At 39.9% G+C, this 21,694-nt stretch overlaps 1 protein-coding gene across 1 annotated transcript in view; it reads right to left on the bottom strand.

The window, feature by feature from the left end:
* Nucleotides 1–21,694, bottom strand: part of ADAMTSL1 (ADAMTS like 1) — a 464,029-nt gene that overhangs the window by 114,494 nt on the left and 327,841 nt on the right. Inside the window, exons 7-10 of the mRNA XM_009274309.1 lie at nucleotides 19,889–19,963; nucleotides 16,712–16,869; nucleotides 7,995–8,106; nucleotides 7,238–7,376 (exon numbers count right to left, since the gene is read on the bottom strand). Coding sequence (XP_009272584.1) covers nucleotides 7,238–7,376; nucleotides 7,995–8,106; nucleotides 16,712–16,869; nucleotides 19,889–19,963 — 484 coding nt within the window. The remainder of the gene's footprint in view (nucleotides 1–7,237; nucleotides 7,377–7,994; nucleotides 8,107–16,711; nucleotides 16,870–19,888; nucleotides 19,964–21,694) is intronic.

Here is a 21,694-nt window from a genome sequence, read left to right as displayed (position 1 = left end):
AGATGACATCTACAGTAACACCACCGGTATGGGCAACACTGGCTTTTGAATGCCTGCTTTTGCTGGTAGAGAGTAGCGTAATTCTCAGTTATGCTGCCAGTATGAGTTACCTTTCTTGTTTCTGGACCACTATGCTTAATCCTAAGGTATAGACAGCATTGTGATCATCTTATCTCATTACACTCTATCAGTGTGGAACTTGAAGAACTACCATGTATTTTGTATTTATATATCCTTTTATATGGTCTTACTACTTTATGGATTGTTAAAAGCCCATGTCCCCTACCTAAACATTTTTAAACGGAACGTCAGTGAATACTTAAATAACCTACTTAAAAATGCAAAGGACTGCCAAGAAAGCTATCCTTCTGTGTCAATCTCCAGAAAAATCTCATACTTTAGACAGCATGTCTGTTCAGCATAACAGTATCTCACCTTCATAATAAATGACTTGTTCATGGTGTACAGATTTCAAATTCCAAGAAACATGGTTTACTTATCATTGCCACAGACTGCTAAAAACTAATCTCTTTACAGGGATTGAAATGGGTGTCATCAATTGGAAGCAGCAAAAGTACTTCCTTCCTGTAGCATGACTTGATGCTTCTAAAAATCTTCTCCCTTTTTTATCAGTTTAATATTCTGTGGTAGTTTGGATGAGCAGTGTTTGATACAAAGATGGAAATTTGTTGCTATTTTCCACTACTAAACGTTAACAACTGAATATCCAGTGAAAATCTCTGTAAGTGACCATCTTACTACCTGCTGCAATTCTGGTCTCTTCTAGGACTTAAATAGACTACGTTTCCTGTAACTTCATCTTGGGCACACAGATATCTGTATTTGATGCTTATAGCAGTACAAGAACTACTTTCCCACAGTTTGTTATCCGATGTATCCTGACAATTCCTTTCTGCCTTTCTTTCTATCTTTCTTTAATATGAACTACCTCCTTAGAGCTGAATTCGCTCTGCTATTCACATCTTTTAACACTTTGATGAATGCTTCCTGGCCCACCCTCCCTGCCTGTTCTGAAAAAATAATTTTCTATCTTAATTTAAATGCCTTATATCTTGCCCAAAAATTCAACGTTTTGTCCATTTGTCTTGAGAAGAAAATTGCCTCTTTAGGTATTAGGAGTATCTGTAGCTCATCTTTAGCCTGCTCTTGAACTCAGGTGACCCTGATTATGACTACCAGAACATTGCCACTGCTATCAGCTCCTTCTCCGTCTACAACTCCTGTTCTGGAGGCATACATACTGCCATTTCTACTTGAATGTATCACTATTTCCAGTTCAGCCTTCCTGAAAACTTACCTGGTGGTTCCTTTACTGCAGCTCTGAATTGTTTTTGGCCTCCTAAACTTCTTCCCCCCTTTTTTTCATGCATAATGCATCACTGTATCTCATTTCTTTACCAACCTTGGTAGTTCCTCGGTAAATTCTGAACTGTTCAAAAATCACCCTCTATAAATATACAGTTGGAATGACTGATGTTTGTTGACTGTGCTTTCTCATTTGCAGGCAGCACACTTTTTGCTACTACCAGGCTCACTTTTCCAGCGCGTGCAACTTCAACCATGCTGGTGGAAAAGGCTTGTTCTCCCTTCTGCTTTGACAGCTAAAACCTTCATGTCTCATCTTCCCCTGGAATGGCTATCTCTTGCTGTCTTTAGGATGATTCATATACATATGATTGGCTGTGGAAATTGAGACCAGACCTAGCAATCAGAGGCAACCAAGGTTCAGAGAGCACTGCAAGGCAGAAAGGCTTTCTCAACCCCTGTATAACAAATTAAGAACTTAAGTAAAAATGCAAATCCACAGAAATGGCAATTTGCCTGAGGCAGAGATCAGGAAAGGGCATTGTCGTGACCAGTGTCCCACATCCATGCAAAAAGCTGGGGTGTTGTCAAAAAGCTCAGTATCTGAGGTAACTATGGGATATTTTATGTGAAAGAATATTCAAAACAAACTATCATAAACAAATCTATCATATGTCTCAGTCAAGGGCAATAACAATAAATGAGTCTTTGTGTCTCAGATCCCTCTCATCACTGCAGATCTATAGCTGCTACTGTGTAAATCAGAAAGCGCAGCCCGTCTTTTCAGGAACATACCAGCACTCCAGTTTTGTTCATCTTCCAGAAAGATGTAGTGAAAAGGGGAACACTGCAGTGCTGTGATACTTGGCTTATAATTGCTGTCTAATATAATATCTTTAGGGAAGCTGATAACAAGCAAAAAAGTATGAGTTTGGCAATTTCCTGCTTCAGCTGCCAAATCGTAACAAAGTGAGGAGACCTCTGTTACTGATTAGGAGGATACTCTATGTTGCCCTTTTAATCATGCATATTTACTCATTACTACTTCCTTTTCTTTTGAAGGAAATATGTAAAAGTTATCATGCACATCTTGCACTGTTGACCAGGAAATTGTATACACTTCCACATCACCAAGTATATTGGGGACTTCTCACTACAAAGGGTTACTCTGAATGGCCATAATATCCTAACAGTCTTTTGTGTGCTTTTACTTGTAGTTCATTGCTCTTGTTAGACTCACTAAAAATTACAATGAAAAAGTACAATTTTATTTAAATTTAAGTTTCTTTTTGCTGATGCCTACCTCTGCCACCACCCAGTATGGCTAGTTAAGTGAGAATGCCAAAAGAAAAACTGATGAGTAGGAAGAGGAGTTTGCAATTTTGCTGGAAGACTCCATAGACTGTGTATATCTGAGAATTCCTTCAGGTCTCTGAGTGTTGAAAGTCTTGCTTGAACTAGAGATTTTCCCCCAAACTTTCCACAGTTACTAACATTATTTCTGGTGGCAGGCTTACAGATAATGCTCTAGGCAAATTCCAGGATTTTTGCCTGCGTAGATCAGACTGGCATTATTGGCAAAGTGATAAAAAGAAGCCCACGTGTTAGAGGCTTGCTAATATCATAGAATCATAGAATCATAGAATGATTAAGGTTGGAAAAGACCTCTAAGATCATTGAGTCCAACTGTCGACCCAACACCACCATGCCCACTATACCATGTCCCTAAGTGCCTCATCTACACGTCTTTTAAATACCTCCAGGGATGGGGACTCAACCACTTCCCTGGGCAGCCTCTTCCAATGTTGAACCACTCTTTCAGTAAAGAAATTTTTCCTCACGTCCAATCTAAACCTCCCCTGGCACAACTTGAGGCCATTTCCTCTCGTCCTATCGCTAGTTACTTGGGAGAAGAGACCGACACCCACCTCGCTACAACCTCCTTTCAGGTAGTTGTAGAGAGCGATGAGGTCTCCCCTCAGCCTCCTTTTCTCCAGGCTAAACAACCCCAGTTCCCTCAGCTGCTCCTCATAAGACTTGTTCTCCAAATATGAAATTTTTGAGACAGTTGCTGCCTGAAGTTAGAATCTTCCTGAAGATGCCTTTAGAATTCTTTATACACCATTGAAATCTCATGGTAAAAGCACCAGTACAGCTTTTGTGACTCAGAAACCCCCACATTAACATGCAGCAGAGATAGGCAAAAAACAGAGGGAATAATTGGTAAAAATGCAGAACAGTGCAGCTGGGAATGCCACTTAAAAGCTGAAGATGAAATCTAGAAGGCGCATTAATGTTGCTCCAGAGAGTATCCTGGTGAGTAGGTGAATGATGAGTCGGGTAAAAGCCTATTTCATATTTGTAAAAACTGCTTTTTGGAGGAATGCCCTTGAATTATGAAAGAAATGGTATCTTCAGCTTATAGCACCTCAGAGTTGTCCTAGGTAAGTGTTTAGCACACCCAGTTAAGTCAAATCTAAACAGACTTTTTCTCAAAGTAGAAAAAAATTCCATTCACTTTTCATTAGCGGATACCAGACAGGAGGATACTGATGATAGCTAAAAACCCTCCCCTAAACCCTCCAGTCTGTGAAGTTTTGGATAGTTAAAAGATTTGCAATTAATTAAGTATGTGAAATCTTAATGTTAGATTTTTCCACATAGAAGGGGAGTGGACTAGGTCGTACTGGGCGCTATTTACATCAGTAGACATTATACATATACTTGCCAGTCAAGTACAGACTGTTATAAAATCTTAATGGACTGTAAATAAACAGATCTTTTCTTTCTATCTTACTAAGGTGGGAGCCAGATCCCAAAGACGGTCAATGAGAGAGGCTGGATAGGGCATCAGCAGTATGTAGGGACCAAAAGGGACTTGGTGTCATGATGCGTCATCTATCCCGCAAGACGCTACTTACCTGTCTTACTTAGGTGGATGGGCCACCTTTACTTAACCCAGAAAAGGAGCATGTATACATTATATCTATTTGATAAATAACCTTCCACACACTGCTTCTCCTCTAAGTATGTGAGAAACTGGGTTTGCCTAAAGAAAAGCTGATTCATTTCCCATGTTCATTCAGTCTAAGCTTTTTTTGCTACTCATGATGCCAGCAATACTGGTAATTATTGCCATAATAAGCACAATAAAGTAAAATGTTTCGATGCACTAAGCCTAAAGAGGCAACTAATTGCAAGCCCACACGATACTCCTGGTATTCATTTAAACTTTTCTTTCAGCCTGCCCTTTGCTAAAAATTTTAATACAAGCTCTCCTACAGTAACCTCTCTCTGTTGCTTTATTCAGCGCCACTGTGGTCTTCCATGATTATTTTCTGTGGCATTCATTGACATGCCATAGGAAGAGTCAGTAACCACTAATCAGCTATGCCTCACTGGAACTGGGTTTGCCAGGAACAATTAACATCTTCATTTTATACCGGTGGAGCAGAGCAGCTCCCACACAGCAAAGACACTTGCAGAGCCAAGACGCCCTCCTCGCTCACGCTCCTGACCCCGTTGTTCTGCTTCACCTACCCTCTTCCTGACCATAAGAAAGCATCGGGATTCCAGAAGTTACCACAGATTTCCTCTGGTTTTCTGTCTGGGTTGTTGATTCTTGAATTCTTTACAAAGGCACTTTTGAAAATAATCATTTGCAATTTGGCATTCCGTGAGGATGTTTCCAAAAAGCCAATTCTTCTCTGTTACTGCCTGTACCCTGGGACGGCATAGCTGTACTTCTAAATGACTCTCCCTCCCCTCAGGGTCTTTATATCAACAACTTTGCCTTGTTATGTCTTATATAAAACAAAAATTGCTTCCTGACATCTGCTCAGCTGTTATTTTTTCCTCTCTTTCCTCCCATGTACCATGCAGTCATCTGTCTTACCATTTGAGAATGTAATTTAAAATTATCGGGAAAAGTATGGAAAATATCCATAATACAAATTCCAGAGGCAAATTACATATTTGACTCAGAACTGTATATTAAAAAAATAGCAGCTTAGGCTTAAAAAAAAAAAAAAAGAAGCAGCTACATAAAATTACTTTCTCATTGGTACTGTGAGAGGCAAATCTAAAAGAAAGGTTCCATATTGAGTCACACCTTTCAGCAATCCTTTTTCTGAGACATTCATATTTAGGTCTTTTACCTGATCATACCTGGCCTCTACTTTATTGACATTTGTCTCAAACAATTCAAAGGAGAAATCAAAGAAACAGTTTTTAATCTGAGAAAATCACTGAGGAAAAAATACAAGAACTTTATTCTAGTAAGGTTTCTAGTTGCAACTGTTAATATATTTAAGTAACCTGAGAAATTAAATATATATTTTTTTTGTGGAAAGTACTAGGACAAGAGAAGCCAGATACTGAACTTGACAGAACATTGTTAAAGGAAAAAATGGTCTTGTTACATTGTGGGAAAGCAATCTCTAAGTTGAAAAATCACTTCTGAGTACATGCTCAACAGGAAATACTTTTCACAAAGCCCTAGTGAAGCCGCACTCTTAATATTATATCCTTAATACATCCTAATGAAATACACGATAAAGTATGTAACTTAAAGAATGTACAATACAGCTGAGGTAATGTTGGATTTCAAGATTGGACATTTCCACTTTTTAATTCTGGGAGATTGTAATTTCAAATTTAAAACTCTATGAGGACATTTCTGGCTTTTAATTATTTACAAACAGAATTACCATTAAAAATGTGTTTACTAGAACAAAGGAATGTAAGTTGCCATACACTCTGGGTAAATGTGTCTTCAGTGACAAAGAAACCTGAGTGTTAACTCCAGTTATGAAAAATCAATGAACTTTAATGAAAACTTTCTGGAAGAGGTAGAAACTATCTTAGGCTTGGAGTGATTTGTTCTGCTCTGATAATGCCTAGCTAGTCTAAAGCTGGTATACCTGGTTTGGGAAGCAATCATCCTCAGTCAGGTGGATACAAAGTCTCACAGGTCCCTAAAGCATCCTTCTTCTCCTGGCTAGGACATCTTTTTTCTATGGCAACCTCCAGCAATCTGAAGGGCCATAGCAACTTTTTAGGTGACACTTGCTTGAACTTGCTTTATCAAACGTCACAAAACTAGTCTAGAGGGAAAGGAGCAGGTAAATAAGTGACTTTCGGGTATCCTTGCATGCATGCCTGCTGGGCTGCGCTTAACCATCTTTTAGCAAAGCCACACAAGAGGACCAAAAGGTTTAGATTACACAAATAAATGCTTGCAGCTTATGAGCGACTGCAGACTGACTTCCACTGAAATTCAGGGGAATCAGTGCAACAAAGGACTGGTCCTTTTTGTGGTTTTGTTCCTTTTCTTATACATGGGAAATCTGACTCTGTGATCTTACTATTTTTACTATTAATCTTCTGAGGAAGAATGCTTGGCAGGGGAGCGGAGAGGAATCTTTTGTGAGGGGGCAAAGGGTATTGATAATTAGAACAAATTCCCGCATTACATTCTTACAAGCTGCCATGACTGCAAGTAAGCTTTTTATTAAGGAGAAAATGTAAAAAACCATAAAAGTAATGCCTCTAATTGGGATGACAACCATCTTCCAACAACATTTTTACCCCAAGAGAATTTTTCCCATCTCACTAACACTTAAGAGACATGCGTCGATCATGTCCATGGTATCATGGACAATTTGTTTACTCACCACACTTTATAATGTTTAATGAGGCAAAACACAATCTGAGGGGAAGAAACAACCATTTCAAATCAGTCCGTGCAATGTGAAGGTGCTAAACAGAGGTCTTTTTCTACAGCTTCAGGATGAGAAAGAGGTTGAATTATGTAGGCTAAATGACACTGCAAGCAATAGCAACAGAATATTTTCCTACTTTATTTTACTCCTTTAGAGCCCAGTCTCTTTTAAAATTAGAGCTGACTGACCTTGCAGGACAAGGATCCAGATTACACTCTTGAAGTTTTGGCTTTGGCTTGATATTTTCAGGATAATAGTGGCAGTATTGATCTGCTACTACACGATTGTTTCTCAGATCAAAACATTCAGCAGATGTCAGTTGATAACCTGCAATACACAGTGGAAGAAATAATATGTTATGTGGTACTCCTCCTATCTCTCTCTGAAGTACATCTAAGTTCTGGTTTGGTAAAAAGTGAACTGAAAATATCAGTGCCTTTGGACATAACAGCTGCTGTTTTACAGACCAGATTGAAAACAACAACTTAAACCACATGTAGTAGGAAACAAAAGATGACCAGTATGGTCAAATAAAAATTCAGAAGCCTAGAGCAAAAAGAAAAAACAAAGGCCGAGGTTTCTTGGTCACCAGGACTCATACACTCAGTTTCAGTTCAGAGGGTAAAGCTGCTGGTGGAGACAGGGGCAAATGGAGACATCTTGTAATTCCAAAGCAGGCCCAAATCCCATCAGCCCTTATGTTTGACAGCTGTAGCATTAAATGCAGTCATGTGGATATCAAAATGTATTTTATGTACAGAGCCTGGTATGATGCTAAAAAATCTACAGGCTACTACGACTGTTGCTACATCCCTCCCTGCATTTAGATGTAACTACTTTCATTTTCAGATTTTGCCCATTTTAAAGGTCCAAATCTCAGTGCAGCAGTTGGGACAGATCCTGTATGCAGATGACTGTTTCTGGAATACAGTGGTAATTCATTACCTCCTCCACAGGATGCTGAACAAGGAAAAAAATCAGTTTCCCTCCATCGGTGAATGATAGGCTGATAGAAGATAAACTGAACTGAACTGTCAGCAGCACCAGCATAGTGGATCTGAAAAAGATGTAATGCCAAAGTGTGAACCTGACATAAATACCGGGAAGAAGCATTCTGCCACATGCATCTTGCAGCTTTGAGAGATCTTGCAGCTACATAAAATACCAGAGATACTTTGCAATAAGAGAATGAAATGCACAAAACAGAGCATAGATGGTGGCAAAATCTTGGTTGCAAAACACAGTCAAATAAATTTCCGGGCATAATCAGTGGCATTTCTGACCATTCTGAGTTCACGTTCTGAAATAATGAATGCATGGTAAATGCATGGTTAGTGCTACTGAATAATTTTATGGGGACAGAGGATATGGACTGATCTTTATTCCATCAGAAAATCACCTACCACTACCTGCTTTCCCTGCCACATTGACATGGATTTTAGATCTTTAATATTTCCCAAACACCTTCTGAGACCACATATACTATCTTAGATAGTTCAGAGTAAAAAATGGGAGGCTGTGCTGTGAGAAATACAAAAGTATAGAAATTCTAATTCAAGATTTTTTTGTTTCTGAGGTGACGTCTCTTTCATTCTTCTTTGTGGTACTGTCATTATCATAAGGCTGTCCTTCTGCTTACTTTATTTTGGCTACAAAAATGTTCCTTTCAGTCATGGACGTGGACTCTTGGCTGGAGCTAAGTGCATGTTCGGTAAACACCCTCCAGAGCCTACAAGTACTGCCAACTTTTAAGCCACCTGAGCTTCACTATGCTTCCAGTACTTTGTGTGCTGAATGGATTTCCCATGTAAACAAGAGTTTGTAGTGCAAGGAGTGCAATAAGAAAAGAGACCTTCACACTGCTAAAGCAGCACCACTTGCACCTGTCCCAGGAAAAAATCCTTCCTGTTTGATAGGTGTGCTGATTAATACAGTTATGGGGACTTCAAAATCTCTGCAGGGCATCCCTTGTCCTTACCTCTAAGTCTTTGACAAACAGCTGGCAAGGGAGGAACAACAATGCTGATACTAAAAGCCTCTCCTAGTTGATTATTTGTCCTAGGACATAATGTATTGGCATTACTCGGGCATCTCTGCATCAGTGGCGTGATGCTATCACAGGAGAGAAAACTGCCGAATCACAACCAGAAAAAATGGACCCTTCTCCTAGTCAGTATTCCTGCTCTCAGGAGCAAGCCTCCCTGTACTTTTTTTCAGACAGTTTAAAACGTTTCAGCACTGCCCCCTTTTCCTCTTCCCATATTTTGAACAAGTTGCCCTGTTTTGGAATCACAATTTTTCAATCTGCCTTTCCTTTTCTCTCTTTCCAAACACCAAGTGACACTGTCAAAGAGTAGACTGTAAAACAGAAGTAAAAATATGACAAATTGAGTTGAACAGCGTAATGTGGGTTGTTTGTTTTGTTTTCTCCTGTAGATGGACAGAAACACGATTACAAATCAAAGTATATCTTGAAGAGAAGGAGGAAGGCAAAAATACTGCAGGATATGTTGATGGCTGTAAGAGATCTGGCCCACTGAGACTAAGTCTGCCCTTTTCTAATTAGAGTAAACAGTGACGTAAATTCCCAACAGGAAAAAAAAAATACAGCTGTAGCAATACAGCTTCTTCAGCAAATGGGAGGCCTTTTGCACGGATTAATATCATTTGAGTCTGTGTGTCAGAAACAGGATATCTAATTCCTTGTGCGGGGATGGTGCATTAATCACACACTTCAGAAGGGTCTTTCTGGGCTCATGAAAGCCTCATGCACTCCTGGGAAAAATGTTCTATTGTGCTGGAAGCCATTCGGGGAGGTCTCTGATCTGAACGTGCAGAAAAAGCATTCGCTGGGGAGAATTCTGCTCTTACTCTTTGTTTTTTAAGGATCATCAGTGATTCTTAAACTCAGAAGATCTACTCAGCAGTATGGTCTTCAGTGAATCATGAAGAACAGACCAAGAGCTCGCACAGAGCCCACTATAAAAGCAAGGGGAGGAAAAAGAGTTCACATTAAAAAAAAAAAAAAAAAAATCAGGAAGACAGAAGAGATCCTTTCCCTGCAGACTATTGCTGCATGTCTGCAGAATTATCTGTCTGTTTTGACACAGAGAAAAGACAGATGTACATATTTTCCAGCCCAACATGGAAGTCACTCATACAGCCATGATAACAACATAGGTGGGAAAGAATTACAATGAGCCACAGCCATGAGCTAAAATGATACAAAACAAGCAAATGAAAGAAGCAGGCACAGTATCGTTTATTTTTTTAAGGAGTACTGTAAGCAGAAGAGGAACAATATATGGTGATTCCACTCAGCAAAAATTTCTTCTTGATTTTGTTTGACAGTTTGTTAAAGCTAAGATCTTGATCCAGGAGAAAAAAATCAGTAGCTGCTTGAGCCTTACAAAACTCAAAGTGAGACTTGATAGCTAAATGCTTTAAGAAATGTCCTGGTTTTGCTGCACAGGGCCAACTTCCACACATTGAAATACTCAATCCTGGAATACGGTGAAATTTTTTACCTTTGCAGCATTTGCAACACCCTGCTAGCTATGAGAAATGCCAGAGCTTCAAAAAGAGATGGTGAATACTTGAGAATCTTTAGTTAGCCCTCTAACTAACAGTGAGTTTTGCATCCTTAGGTCACTGAACCAGAAAAAATGGTAATCATTCATTATGTTTGCAAATAAAATCCTATCTAAATTTATTAATAGCAGACAGCAGAAGTACTCAGGTCTTGCAGAGCACTCAGCCCTGCATTTATGCATTGCAACCCCCTAGAGATCATCCTTGACTTCCTTTAGGTTTCAGGGGAGTTTGGAGTATTCTGAATATCAGAGCAGCCCTCACCACTTTGTAAGACCCAAGAGGATATCACCAGACTTATAAAGAGTTGGTTAACATTAGAGTCCTCAGACTATTCACCAAAAATTAACTGTCTAGCCTACAGTCACTAGCAACAGACATATCTTTTTTTCTTGTAGAAAGACCTTGAAAAAAAATCATCATTTGTACCCTGCTTTTTTAAATTGATTTTGTAAATGACTGTCTGGGATGGTGCAACAGAGACACAAGCTGTTGCTCAGGTGAAGTTTGGGATTGACAAAATGCAGTATTGATTTTGGGGATATGCACAGAAAGTTGAATGAAAACAACAGACCTCATAATTCAAATACAAAACCAGCATAATAATTTTGAATTATTCTGATCTATCCTGTGACCAAAAGGCTGCAATATCTGACTTTACCTTTCTATTGTGTTGTTTTTCCTATAGCCTCCAAATTTGATTAGTTCACATAAGAACAAACAAGCAAGCTAAGTCCCCCAAAGCCCAACCCTTTCATGCTTGATTTTGGCAGCATGTGCCTGAACCATTTGTCTATGTTCACCGAAAAACACATGGCCTGGCCTACAAAACTGCACTAAGTTTACTTGGGGGGTTGTGAAATATAACCAGCTATGATAACCAAGCAATTATCAATGTTAATTGTAGGGTTAAATCATGAAAAGCGTATTCAATAAGATGTTCTCATTTTACGAAATTGTGTGTGTTAGTGGAGGAGGAAAGACACCATTTCTTTCGTGTGTGTGTGTGTCCCAAACTGGGGACAGGGAAAGGGAATTATTATTGCATACCATCTTTTGTTTTACAAAGTTTGATCTGGTATATTATGATCTAGCTCCATGCCACCATGCTTATTAAAAAAGTTCTAATGGATTTTTCCACATTATTATTACAAGTGCCAAATCATCGGGTTTGATTTATTAATGAGAAGTTCAATGCTGAAGTCTTCTAAGTAACATAGAAAGAAACGGGGGATGAGGGTGTGGAGAACTATCCTCATGTGGCATATGTAATTTTGTGCTTTTCATGTTAGTAAAAACAAAGTTTTTGTGTGATGCTTTCCTGATATGGGGTCAGTAGGTATTATGAAAATAAAGAACAGAACTCAAAGATGGGTCCCTGAGAAAAGTGATGCTTTCCGAGCATTGTGGTTTGCTTTACCAAACATTCATGAGGGACACTGATAAAGGTGGCTTAGGTACCAGTTTTCTTCTAGGTGCCTCACCAAAGGTCCTGGATAAAGTTCACATGAGTTAAGAAGAACCTCCCATGGACTAATGACTGGGTAACAGAGAACGGTCCTAATAGTCTGTTCTTGCAATGGATGAAGGACCTTTGGAATCCCTCAGGGATGTGTGCTAGGGCATGAGTTGTTAGCCAGGCCCCCAGATGAACAGGATAAAGGGTCAACCATGAGCTGACCAAGTTTGCTAATGAAAAAAATTATGAATATTAGCTAAAATGAAACTGCCTGTGAAAGCACTCGAAGCTTTGGCAGACTAAATTCAAGTTCAGTAAAAAAGAAATAAAGCCTATGGGAGAAAACAGTTAATTATATATGCTAATTATACATGAAAACGTCCTCCACATTAGCTACTACTATTCAGAATGGTAGTAGGGTTGTTATAGGCATTCCTCTGAAAATATCAGCTCAGTGTGCAGCAACAGTTAAAAAGATTAACGGAATATTACAGAGGGCAAGGAAAAAGGAGAGAACATTACACAGCCAAGTAGAATATATTTGTGTCCTGGTCATTATGTGTAATTTACTCTTTCTCAACATAGGTACTTGTATCTCATATAATTAATCTATTTATATTAAACAAATATTAAATAATTTCATTACATTTTATTAAACTATACATTTATTTATAGGAAATGGATATTTTCAAAATATACATTTATATATTTAAATACTAGTCACAAATTACATGTTTGTGTATATTATAAGAAATTATGATTATATAGGTTAAGCCCCAACCTTATTTTCTTTTGTTAACCTGGACTTTAATCAAATGCATTTCTCTCACCAGCAGTTTCTGCCAGTGCTAGATCACAACTGAGATAAGAATTGTCTGGCTAGCTCTAGTGCTCTGCATGACCCAGCATCCAGTTTTGAGCTTTATTTTATAACTTTTTGGACAATTGGTGGCCAAAATCCTAATCTCAGCAGTAACTCTGCTCAAGGGAACCCAGTCCACACCATTTCTGAATCAGCCAGCAGTACTCCCAGCCACCAGCACAAAAAAATAACCAGGCAGTCTCTTCTGGCAGCAGCCCTTAACCAAAACTTGTCAGCCCTAGCACTACAAAAGACAACATCGATACAAATCCAGTCCTAATCCAAATACCTCTGACAGCCTCTAGACAAACATTTATCTGATCCAACCCTATACACCCCTGATGCAAAGCTGTTGGTCCATGCAGGCCCTCTGAACAAACCTTCATCTTGACACCAGGGATTGAAAACCAACATAAACCCAGTCTAGTCTAGATCTACGCCAACAGTGGTTTCTCCTCCAAACCAGCCCCAGGCCTGGATAGCACCCTTTACTAGACCTTGTTTTGAACCTACCGGTCTTTGCTGCCTCACAGCTGAGCCACAGGGCTAGGGCCCTAGCTATGCAAAAACCACAGCCTGTAAAACAAACCTGAACAGGCTGTGCTTTGCCAGCCCTGACGCTTCCCTGGCAATCCCTACTGGCTGTTTCAGTAAACCTGCAAGTCAGGTGGTTCATATTTGCAGTGCTGATTGCTTTAAATAGTCGACCGCTGATGACTGCTAGCATTACATCATCAGCTGTAGACCCCACCTGACAGTACTGATTCATCCTGCTCAAAGGAGTGCAGATGCGTAACATGAAATGGTCACTCCAAGTTTATTTTGTGTCTGAAACAGACAATATCAACAGAGGACACTTTTTAGCACAGACAGGTGAATATGTGACTTTGGCAACACAGCACATCAGTGGCAGCTCTGCCAATAAAAGGCAAGTCCCCCTATGTGATATTAGTGCTCTGTTCTCTAGATCAGTGTCAGCCAGAAAGACTTCCAAGTGAAACTGACCTCATTTCACCAGGATTTTATCAAACGTGACACTTCTTTCTTTTAGGAAAAAGGCATTTCTATTCACATGAATCAGAATTTTGTATTAAAAACATCAAAACAGGGAGCTCCTCAGAATTTTGGAACAAAATTCAAGTGGAATTTAAGTTTGCTGGCATTTTTTCCAGGTCTTCTGCCTTTCAAACTTTCAAAGTTTATAATGGAGATTTATAATTCTCAAACTATGAATATAAAAAATAAGAACATGAAAAATGCCAGTTCTTCTCCCATTTTGTGATAACACCCTTATTTTTTAGAGAGCTATTTTACTGAATTATTTTTACCATTTACATATCTTGTGAAAAGATTGCCAAGAGTTTAGCACACGAAGAATGTGCCACTGACGATTACAAAGTCAAGAAATCTAGCAATTGTACAATTCAGCTTCTACAGAAACAGCATGAGGTTTCTTCCTGCAATTTTAAAGCACTCCATGTCACCAATAAAGAAACTTAAATGTCAACTCCCACACCGAGTTTCTACTTCTGAATTATAACCAGGTGTCTAACGACCTCTGAATAAGAGCATTCAGGGTAAATTGAAAAGGATTATAACAGTCATTCTGGAGACAATGATCCTAAAACTAGAGTTCTGCTACATCTACAAATTCAATTAGATCTGTTTGCATAAAAACTGCCTTGTCCCAGGAAAGTAAATCTTGACACCCAAAGAGATCCCACTTCGTAAGGAAAACATGCTAATACCACAGAGAAGCCTTTCATCTGATTTTTTAAAGAAAAGTACTTTACCTCTACAAGCTGAAGGCAAAACAGTCATGGCTATAGGAAGTATGGAAAGCAGTTGCCAAGTCTGACATAACTGAGAGGTACGCATGCATTTTGGTACTCCTGTATTAGCCTTATTTGTATGTACACTCCTATACCCAACAAAACCTAACAAATGAAATACCCAGAAGCTAAAAAATTTTGTTAGAAAAATAATTAAATAGTATAGAATAATATCCTTGTTGCATGAAGTAATATCTAAAGTATCTTCTACAGATGTTTATTAAAAAACTAACTGTGATTCAAATGCCAGGAATTTTTATGTGCCTGATCCAACGCAAAATCTAATGCTAACCTTAGAAAATATCCTACAACTGTGAACAGGGGTTTTGTTTGTGCATTTTTCTATATCCACTTAAGACAACAGATATGTCAATAAATTAACACCTGCTGAGCCATGCTACTCTGACTTTCAAAAGATGCAAACACATAGCAGAGCTATTAAAATAGTTTAACCTCAACTCAGCAGTGTCTGTTCTGCCCATGCCTAGCCAGCTTGTACACTCATATTTGCCAGAGAGTCATCATACAAGTAGGGTACTGCCTTTGATTTAAGCAGCGCTTTTTACCTTGCTTTGATAGAGAAGGAAATGCAAGCACCAGGGAATAAAGGTATTTTTCCTGTCATAAAAGGTAACAGTGGAAATACCAGGAACACAGTCCAAACCTCCTGTTACCATTTCAGGGCCATTGGTTTACATGACCAGCTGTCCCCAACAGGTATGTTCTAACTAACCAGGCTGCCTTAAATCCATAGAAAGCACAAAGTGAGCGATACTGTTTACATCACACTAATGTTCATCATCTGGATATCATCTGTAATACAGGTAAAAGTGTTTTAGACTTTTTGAATTGACCAGGATCTGTTTTATTAAGGCATTTTCATTCTGACCTTCAGAGAGAAAGGAATGCATTCTTCAGGTCAGAATTCTCCTTGTGAACCAGTCCTGATAACTTCAGCTTGCTTTTTGTGCTGCTAACATACCAAGATGGGTAGGGGACAGTCTACAGGGCTCTGTTACTTCCCGAGCTAACCCGTTCCGTTCCAGCCCAGCCCAGCTTAACCCAACCCAATCACTTATCACATTTCCCAGTTCACTGTTCAAACTTCCAGCTGCCATCAGCTCTAGGTTAAAGCAAATGTCATCTACCTCTGGGGCCCATGGTGAAAAATTCATGTAGTCCTGGACATGATACAGGCTTTACAGTTTTACAGCTGAAATCCTTCAAGTTCCTTGGACCTACTGGAAAAGGATTTATTTTATTGTAATTCCCCAGTGTTCATTTTTGTATGTGTGTTTTCCTACAGAATGTGTGCATCGCTTCCAGCAATGTGTTTTATATTACCTGGAAGAATAGAAATGCTCTAATGGGAGGAAACAATTTTATTCTTATTGCCAGTGCAACACAAAGCAGAAATTCAAAATGACACCGTGACTTCTCGAGCAAAGCCATCCCATTTATTTTGGAGCTTGGCGACCTCGTTCTCCACTCCCTTACGGTCTTCTGTGCAATTACACTAGTATAAACCCCACAAATTATGGGCCAAAGATACAGACTTTCTTTCTTTTTGCTTATCACAGACGCTGTGATGTCCTTGATTTATATGTACCTCAGCAGCACATACAGAAAGTAATCTGCCTTTTCTTGTAATGAGTTAATATCTTTCCTCTTTAGGGCACACATTGGGTATGCCTTTCTTGGCATAAACTCAGTCCCTTTCCTAAGGAGTGTCCAATGAGGCTTTCATCAGATATTTAACTATAAAGAATTTCATGTACAGTTCAAGAGCTAGCCTGGACTAGGCTTTGTGGTAAATGTCTACTGGAAAATTAAGATCTAGAAAAATCTCTCTCATCTTTCTAATGCATCTTGTCTTACTTTATGTTGCTCTAAGAGGTCAATGACCAATGACCCTCACCTTGATAGTGAAGTCTGCAGTGAGAGGCCCTGATATTCTTAATATCTCCTTGTCAGGAAACTTCTGGAAGTCGATGCTCGAATTGTCCATGAGGAAGGAGCCTGTGGAGCTGAGGCTGTTTTCACTCTTCACACCTTGGAGAGTCTTGGTTTCCAAATCTGACAAATACAAACAAATTAACAGGAAACTAGAGCATTATAATCTGAAGTAAGAGTAAGTGAGAGCAGAAAAAGAAAACCAACAGAAAACAGTGGTTGTGCAGATTTGCCTCCTAAATTAGTGACAATGCAACTCTTTTGTTCTTTTCCACAGTTTATTCACATTCCCATATGTTCCTTTTCTTTTTTCTCCTCCATCTGCTTTTTGGCTTTGTTCAACCCTTAGATTTCTAGCTCCGCATTCACCTCCTCACCCATAGGTCACTTTTTACTCTCTTCCAGACATATTAATCCATTCCTAGTTAAGCATATTTGCTGTCGTTTAACTCACTCTCAGTAAGTCACGCTCCTATGCAGAGCATGACTCAGACCTTCCCCCATGAGTGCTGGCTTTGTTAAGTTGCTGTTCCCTCTTTCAGTTCAAAGGTGGGTCACTAACCACATGTTGCTGTGGTAGACAATTAACTGAAAGCAAGACATCCAGGAAAGAAAGATCAGTACGACAGCAATCCTGCCTCCTCTCCAGAAGTGGTCTGATCCATCCCAGTGGAGTAGGAAGGGAAGGCGAGTGCTGAACCCTCATGAGCTCTCCCTCTGGCTCTCTCTGCATTCACAGCTCCCAAAAAGTGGACGTTAATTCAGATACTGTTTGGTAGCAGTTACTTCTGATTATTAAATGATAATAAACATGTTAAATCATTTATTAAATGGAAATGAACAGTCAGAAAGTAGATCTGTTCCATCATCTAGCTAGCCTCCCCACCAACTCCAGATTATGCTTTACAGCACGTTCACCAGTAAACTGTTTTTTGTAGTTATTTCAAAGTGACAACGCATTTCATCATGAAGGATTGCAAAGCTGTAATCCTTTCGCATGCATTTGTGAAATTATGCACAAATCTTCTCCCACACAGAGAGGCAGCTAAGGCAAAATCTGAATTAGATGGGGACATACTATTAATCTGTGATGGAATATTTTCAGAGACAGTAAATGGGAGAAATGTTTTTATTAGCATGTATTAAGTTGTTAATTAGGGGAAAAAAGATAATTGCAGTAATTAGACTGCTTTTCAGGATGGGTCGTGGGAATTAATTCATGAAGGAAGTTGCTGAGGCAGTACACGAAGAATTTGCTCTGTATTAATGAATTCCTTGGTTTTCAGTGAGACTAGTCTGTTCCTTTGTGATGCACTCAGCCATATATTTATTTCTGGACAAGGCTGCATGCATCAGGGATAAAGATGGTTTTAAGACTTGTGTGTATATAATCAGCCTCCTGTTGACTTCTCCTACAACCAAAGTTCACAGGGCAAAATACTCCCTCCCCCCCAACTGATTGTAGCTCATACATATATAAAATCCTTTGATGGGTGAACAGAAAGATTCATGGAAACATCTGAAACAAGAAAGAGATGTATTTGGACTTATTCATGTTTACACAGAGGGGCTAATCTAAATCTCAACCAGTGACTCAGGCAGACCTCTCTGATTCAAATAATTTTGTCCTGAAATGTGATATGGCCTGAGTGAAGACAGCTTTAGATCACTCTCTCCTGCTAAAATCTCATTTCTCTCTAAGCTGTCTTATAGCTCAATTTCACCCAAAAAATAATAAAATTATGAATTTTTTCTACCTTGGAAGAGAACATCCATACTGGCAAAGAAGACAGGAGAGAAAGGAAGAGTGCAAATCATTTAGTGGGAAAGTTGTAACAACCATACTGGAGAAGCTCAGGAATATCCGAAGGGCCACTTAAAACTGAAGTACAGGCAGCATTTGAACTTAAGTTTTAAGAAAAACAGAAAAGAAAAGAAAAATTTCTTTTCCTTAGTTTATAACCTGTAATTTGCTGGTCTTTATTCACAGCTCTAAATCTAAAGAACTATTAAAAGGTTATGGAATGCCCACTGCTTTCTAAACACAAGCAGTGAGCTACAGAACAGGACTGATAAACCACCCCTTATTTTGCCACTCAGTATAAGTTCTTCGGGTGAAAGAAATCTGGAGAGAGTGGGAACTATTTGGTGTTTCACCTCCTTGCTGACACTAATGTTTGTATTTATACTGACAAGCATAGAGGACTCTAACTGGTCCGTGCTGCAGGAAAGTCCTATTACCTTTTAGAAAAGGAGAAGGGAGCCCTACTTATCTTACAATAATTTGTGCTTCTGAGAGGTTATGCAGTACAGTTTGTGTTTTTTCTGACAGTAAATCCCATTTGCCAACACTCTAGTGTTCGTTTGCTGCTGATGAAAAAAGGAGCAGCTTGTTGGAGAGGGGTTAAGAGAGAGGGATGCAAGGAGTTTCTATTAATGAAAGAAATGGATTTGCCTTCAGTTCTCCCAGCGTATTCTCAAATCCTGAGACTCTTCTCCCAGAGAAGAGGGATACACAGCTGCTGGGATACACAGCTCCCTGTTAGATGAAGCAGGGAAGTATTATAGCCACCAAGTGACTGGCTAGCAGCACTCAGTGGGCTTACCTCCTTGGAGCAATATCACTACTAAGGAGTATGGTTTGACTTGTGCATGCTGTTTCTGACCTTTAGACTGTGATTTTGTGTGTGTGCATGCGCCCATGTGTGTGCACCTACGGGAGTGAGAGAGATTATTGTAACAGAAACATGTGTTAAAGTCATGAGCAGCTTGATGGCTAAGCTCAGCTGTAGGGAAGCTTATACTTTACTGTCCTCAATATTTCTTCACTCAGTGGGATATATTTTATTAATTTTAAACAAAAGCACTTGGCATCAAGCAGGCCAGCCAAAGGATAAGCAAACAGAAATGACTGAAAAATTATGGTGGGGCAAAGGATTCTGCAATGTTGGCCAAGCTCTGCTCTGAAAAGAGCATGTACCACTGATGTAACTGGGTCCAAGGAGAGCTTCTGAGGGCAGGACTCATCCCTGTGTCGAAATCAGTGATCTGAGAGAGGGAAACCAGACACCACAGTGTAAACAGAGCACTGCGGGTTAGCAAGGCTTTCTTAAACAAATGTACACTAGCTTTTTCTACTTACATAAATGATCGGGTCCTTTCAGCACGAGGCGAACTTGCCTGCTTCCATAAGGAATAGCAACCACCGTGTCATCCACTGTGGGAAGGCAAAAATGCATGGAGTAAATAAACAAAGAAATTCCTATCTGTTTTCAAATAAGCAGTGAAATAGATGCTTACAAGGCAGTCAAAAGAAAAGCTTTTGGACCAATTAAACAACGCTATGAATTATGAGATAACATTAAAAATCTGAAAAAATAACTTGTTAAATGTGGTAAGAACCTTCTGCTTAGAAGAACCCAAACCTGTTGATTTTCTTTATTCTCAACTCCTTCATAACCATTTCTGGATTTCAAGAGTAACTAACAGCTTCGTATTTCACCACGACTCCACTTAAACCTCTTCCAAGTCTTTTGAATTGGTGTTTGTGGTGAAGTAGAGAAGCACAAGCCTATTCTGATGCTTAACCACAACAGCCCATTGCTTCACTTGACTCTTTCCCAGTTGAGCCCTACAGCTTCTCCATGACCCTGCCCATGCTATGTAATGATCTCCCACTGCCCTCAGGCATGCCTTGCCTTTCACACTTTTTATTTTAATGACTAAAAGTGCTATAATTCTGCTTCCTTTTCCACACCACTAATGGAAAGCCCCTGGAAAAACAGAAGCCCATTAGACCGTCATGTAAAGAGGTCAAGCAGGATCTTGCACTTATGAAGCCCTTGGGAGCTTTGCCAACTAGATTTAAACTGAGGCGTGAATTAGCATATAGGTCACATGCTGCTGTGAAAGTTAATTAGGTCAGCATTTCTAAAGAAGCAGCAACCTCAGTAATGTCCTGAAGGGAGACAGGAAGGAAAGGCGTGGAAAGATGCTAGAAATGCTCCCAACTCTATGCCTGGGTCGTGGAGTGGGCATCCAGAGGAGGCTGACCTGGACTAACCAGCATGTCTAGGTTCATCATTCACCTTTCCCTGTCCTTTCTGCCTCCTCCTCCTATAAGCAGAAGTTGGGAAAGAAAAAGTATGCATGCCTAACAGGATTTTTTTTTTGCGAGGTGATAGACATGAGAGGAATGAAGTCCCTTTCACTATCTGTTCATTAGAACTGCTCACATCTGTGTCATGTAATGCCCGCTAGCAAGAACTATAGCTCTGCTCTGAAAGCAATGTGTTGCTTTGTCAGGTAAGGCTAACTCAGCCAATAAAAGCATATCATCTTTCATCCAAACATATGAGCTGGGGCCTTAAGTTTCTGACGAGACCAAACTGGGAAAACTATTCCAGCCTAGGAATAATGAGCCTAGCTATGAGATTCAACAAGGCCAAGTGCTGGGTCCTGCACTTCGTCCACAACCCCATGCAGCACTACAGGCTTGGGGAAGAGTGGCTGGAAAGCTGCCTGGCAGAAGAGAACCTGGAGGGGCTGGTTGACAGCTGGCTGAACATGAGCCAGCAGTGTGCCCAGGCGGCCAAGAAGGCCAATGGCATCCTGGCCTCTATCAGAAATAGTGTGGCCAGCAGGAGTAGGGAAGTGATCGTGCCCCTGTACTCGGCACTGGTGAGGCCGCACCTCAAATACTGTGTTCAGTTTTGGGCCCCTCACTACAAGAAGGACGTTGAGGTGCTGGAGCGTGTCCAGAGAAGGGCAACGAGGCTGGTGAGGGGTCTGGAGAACAAGTCTTATGAGGAGCGGCTGAGGGAACTGGGGTTGTTTAGCCTGGAGAAAAGGAGGCTGAGGGGAGACCTCATCGCTCTCTACAACTACCTGAAAGGAGGTTGTAGCGAGGTGGGGGTCGGTCTCTTCTCCCAAGTAACAAGCGATAGGA

This window comes from Aptenodytes forsteri, unplaced genomic scaffold (genome assembly GCF_000699145.1).
Source record: "Aptenodytes forsteri isolate BGI_AS27 unplaced genomic scaffold, ASM69914v1 Scaffold46, whole genome shotgun sequence".
NCBI classification, from domain to species: domain Eukaryota; kingdom Metazoa; phylum Chordata; class Aves; order Sphenisciformes; family Spheniscidae; genus Aptenodytes; species Aptenodytes forsteri.
This window is presented reverse-complemented; position numbering and strand designations above follow the sequence as displayed.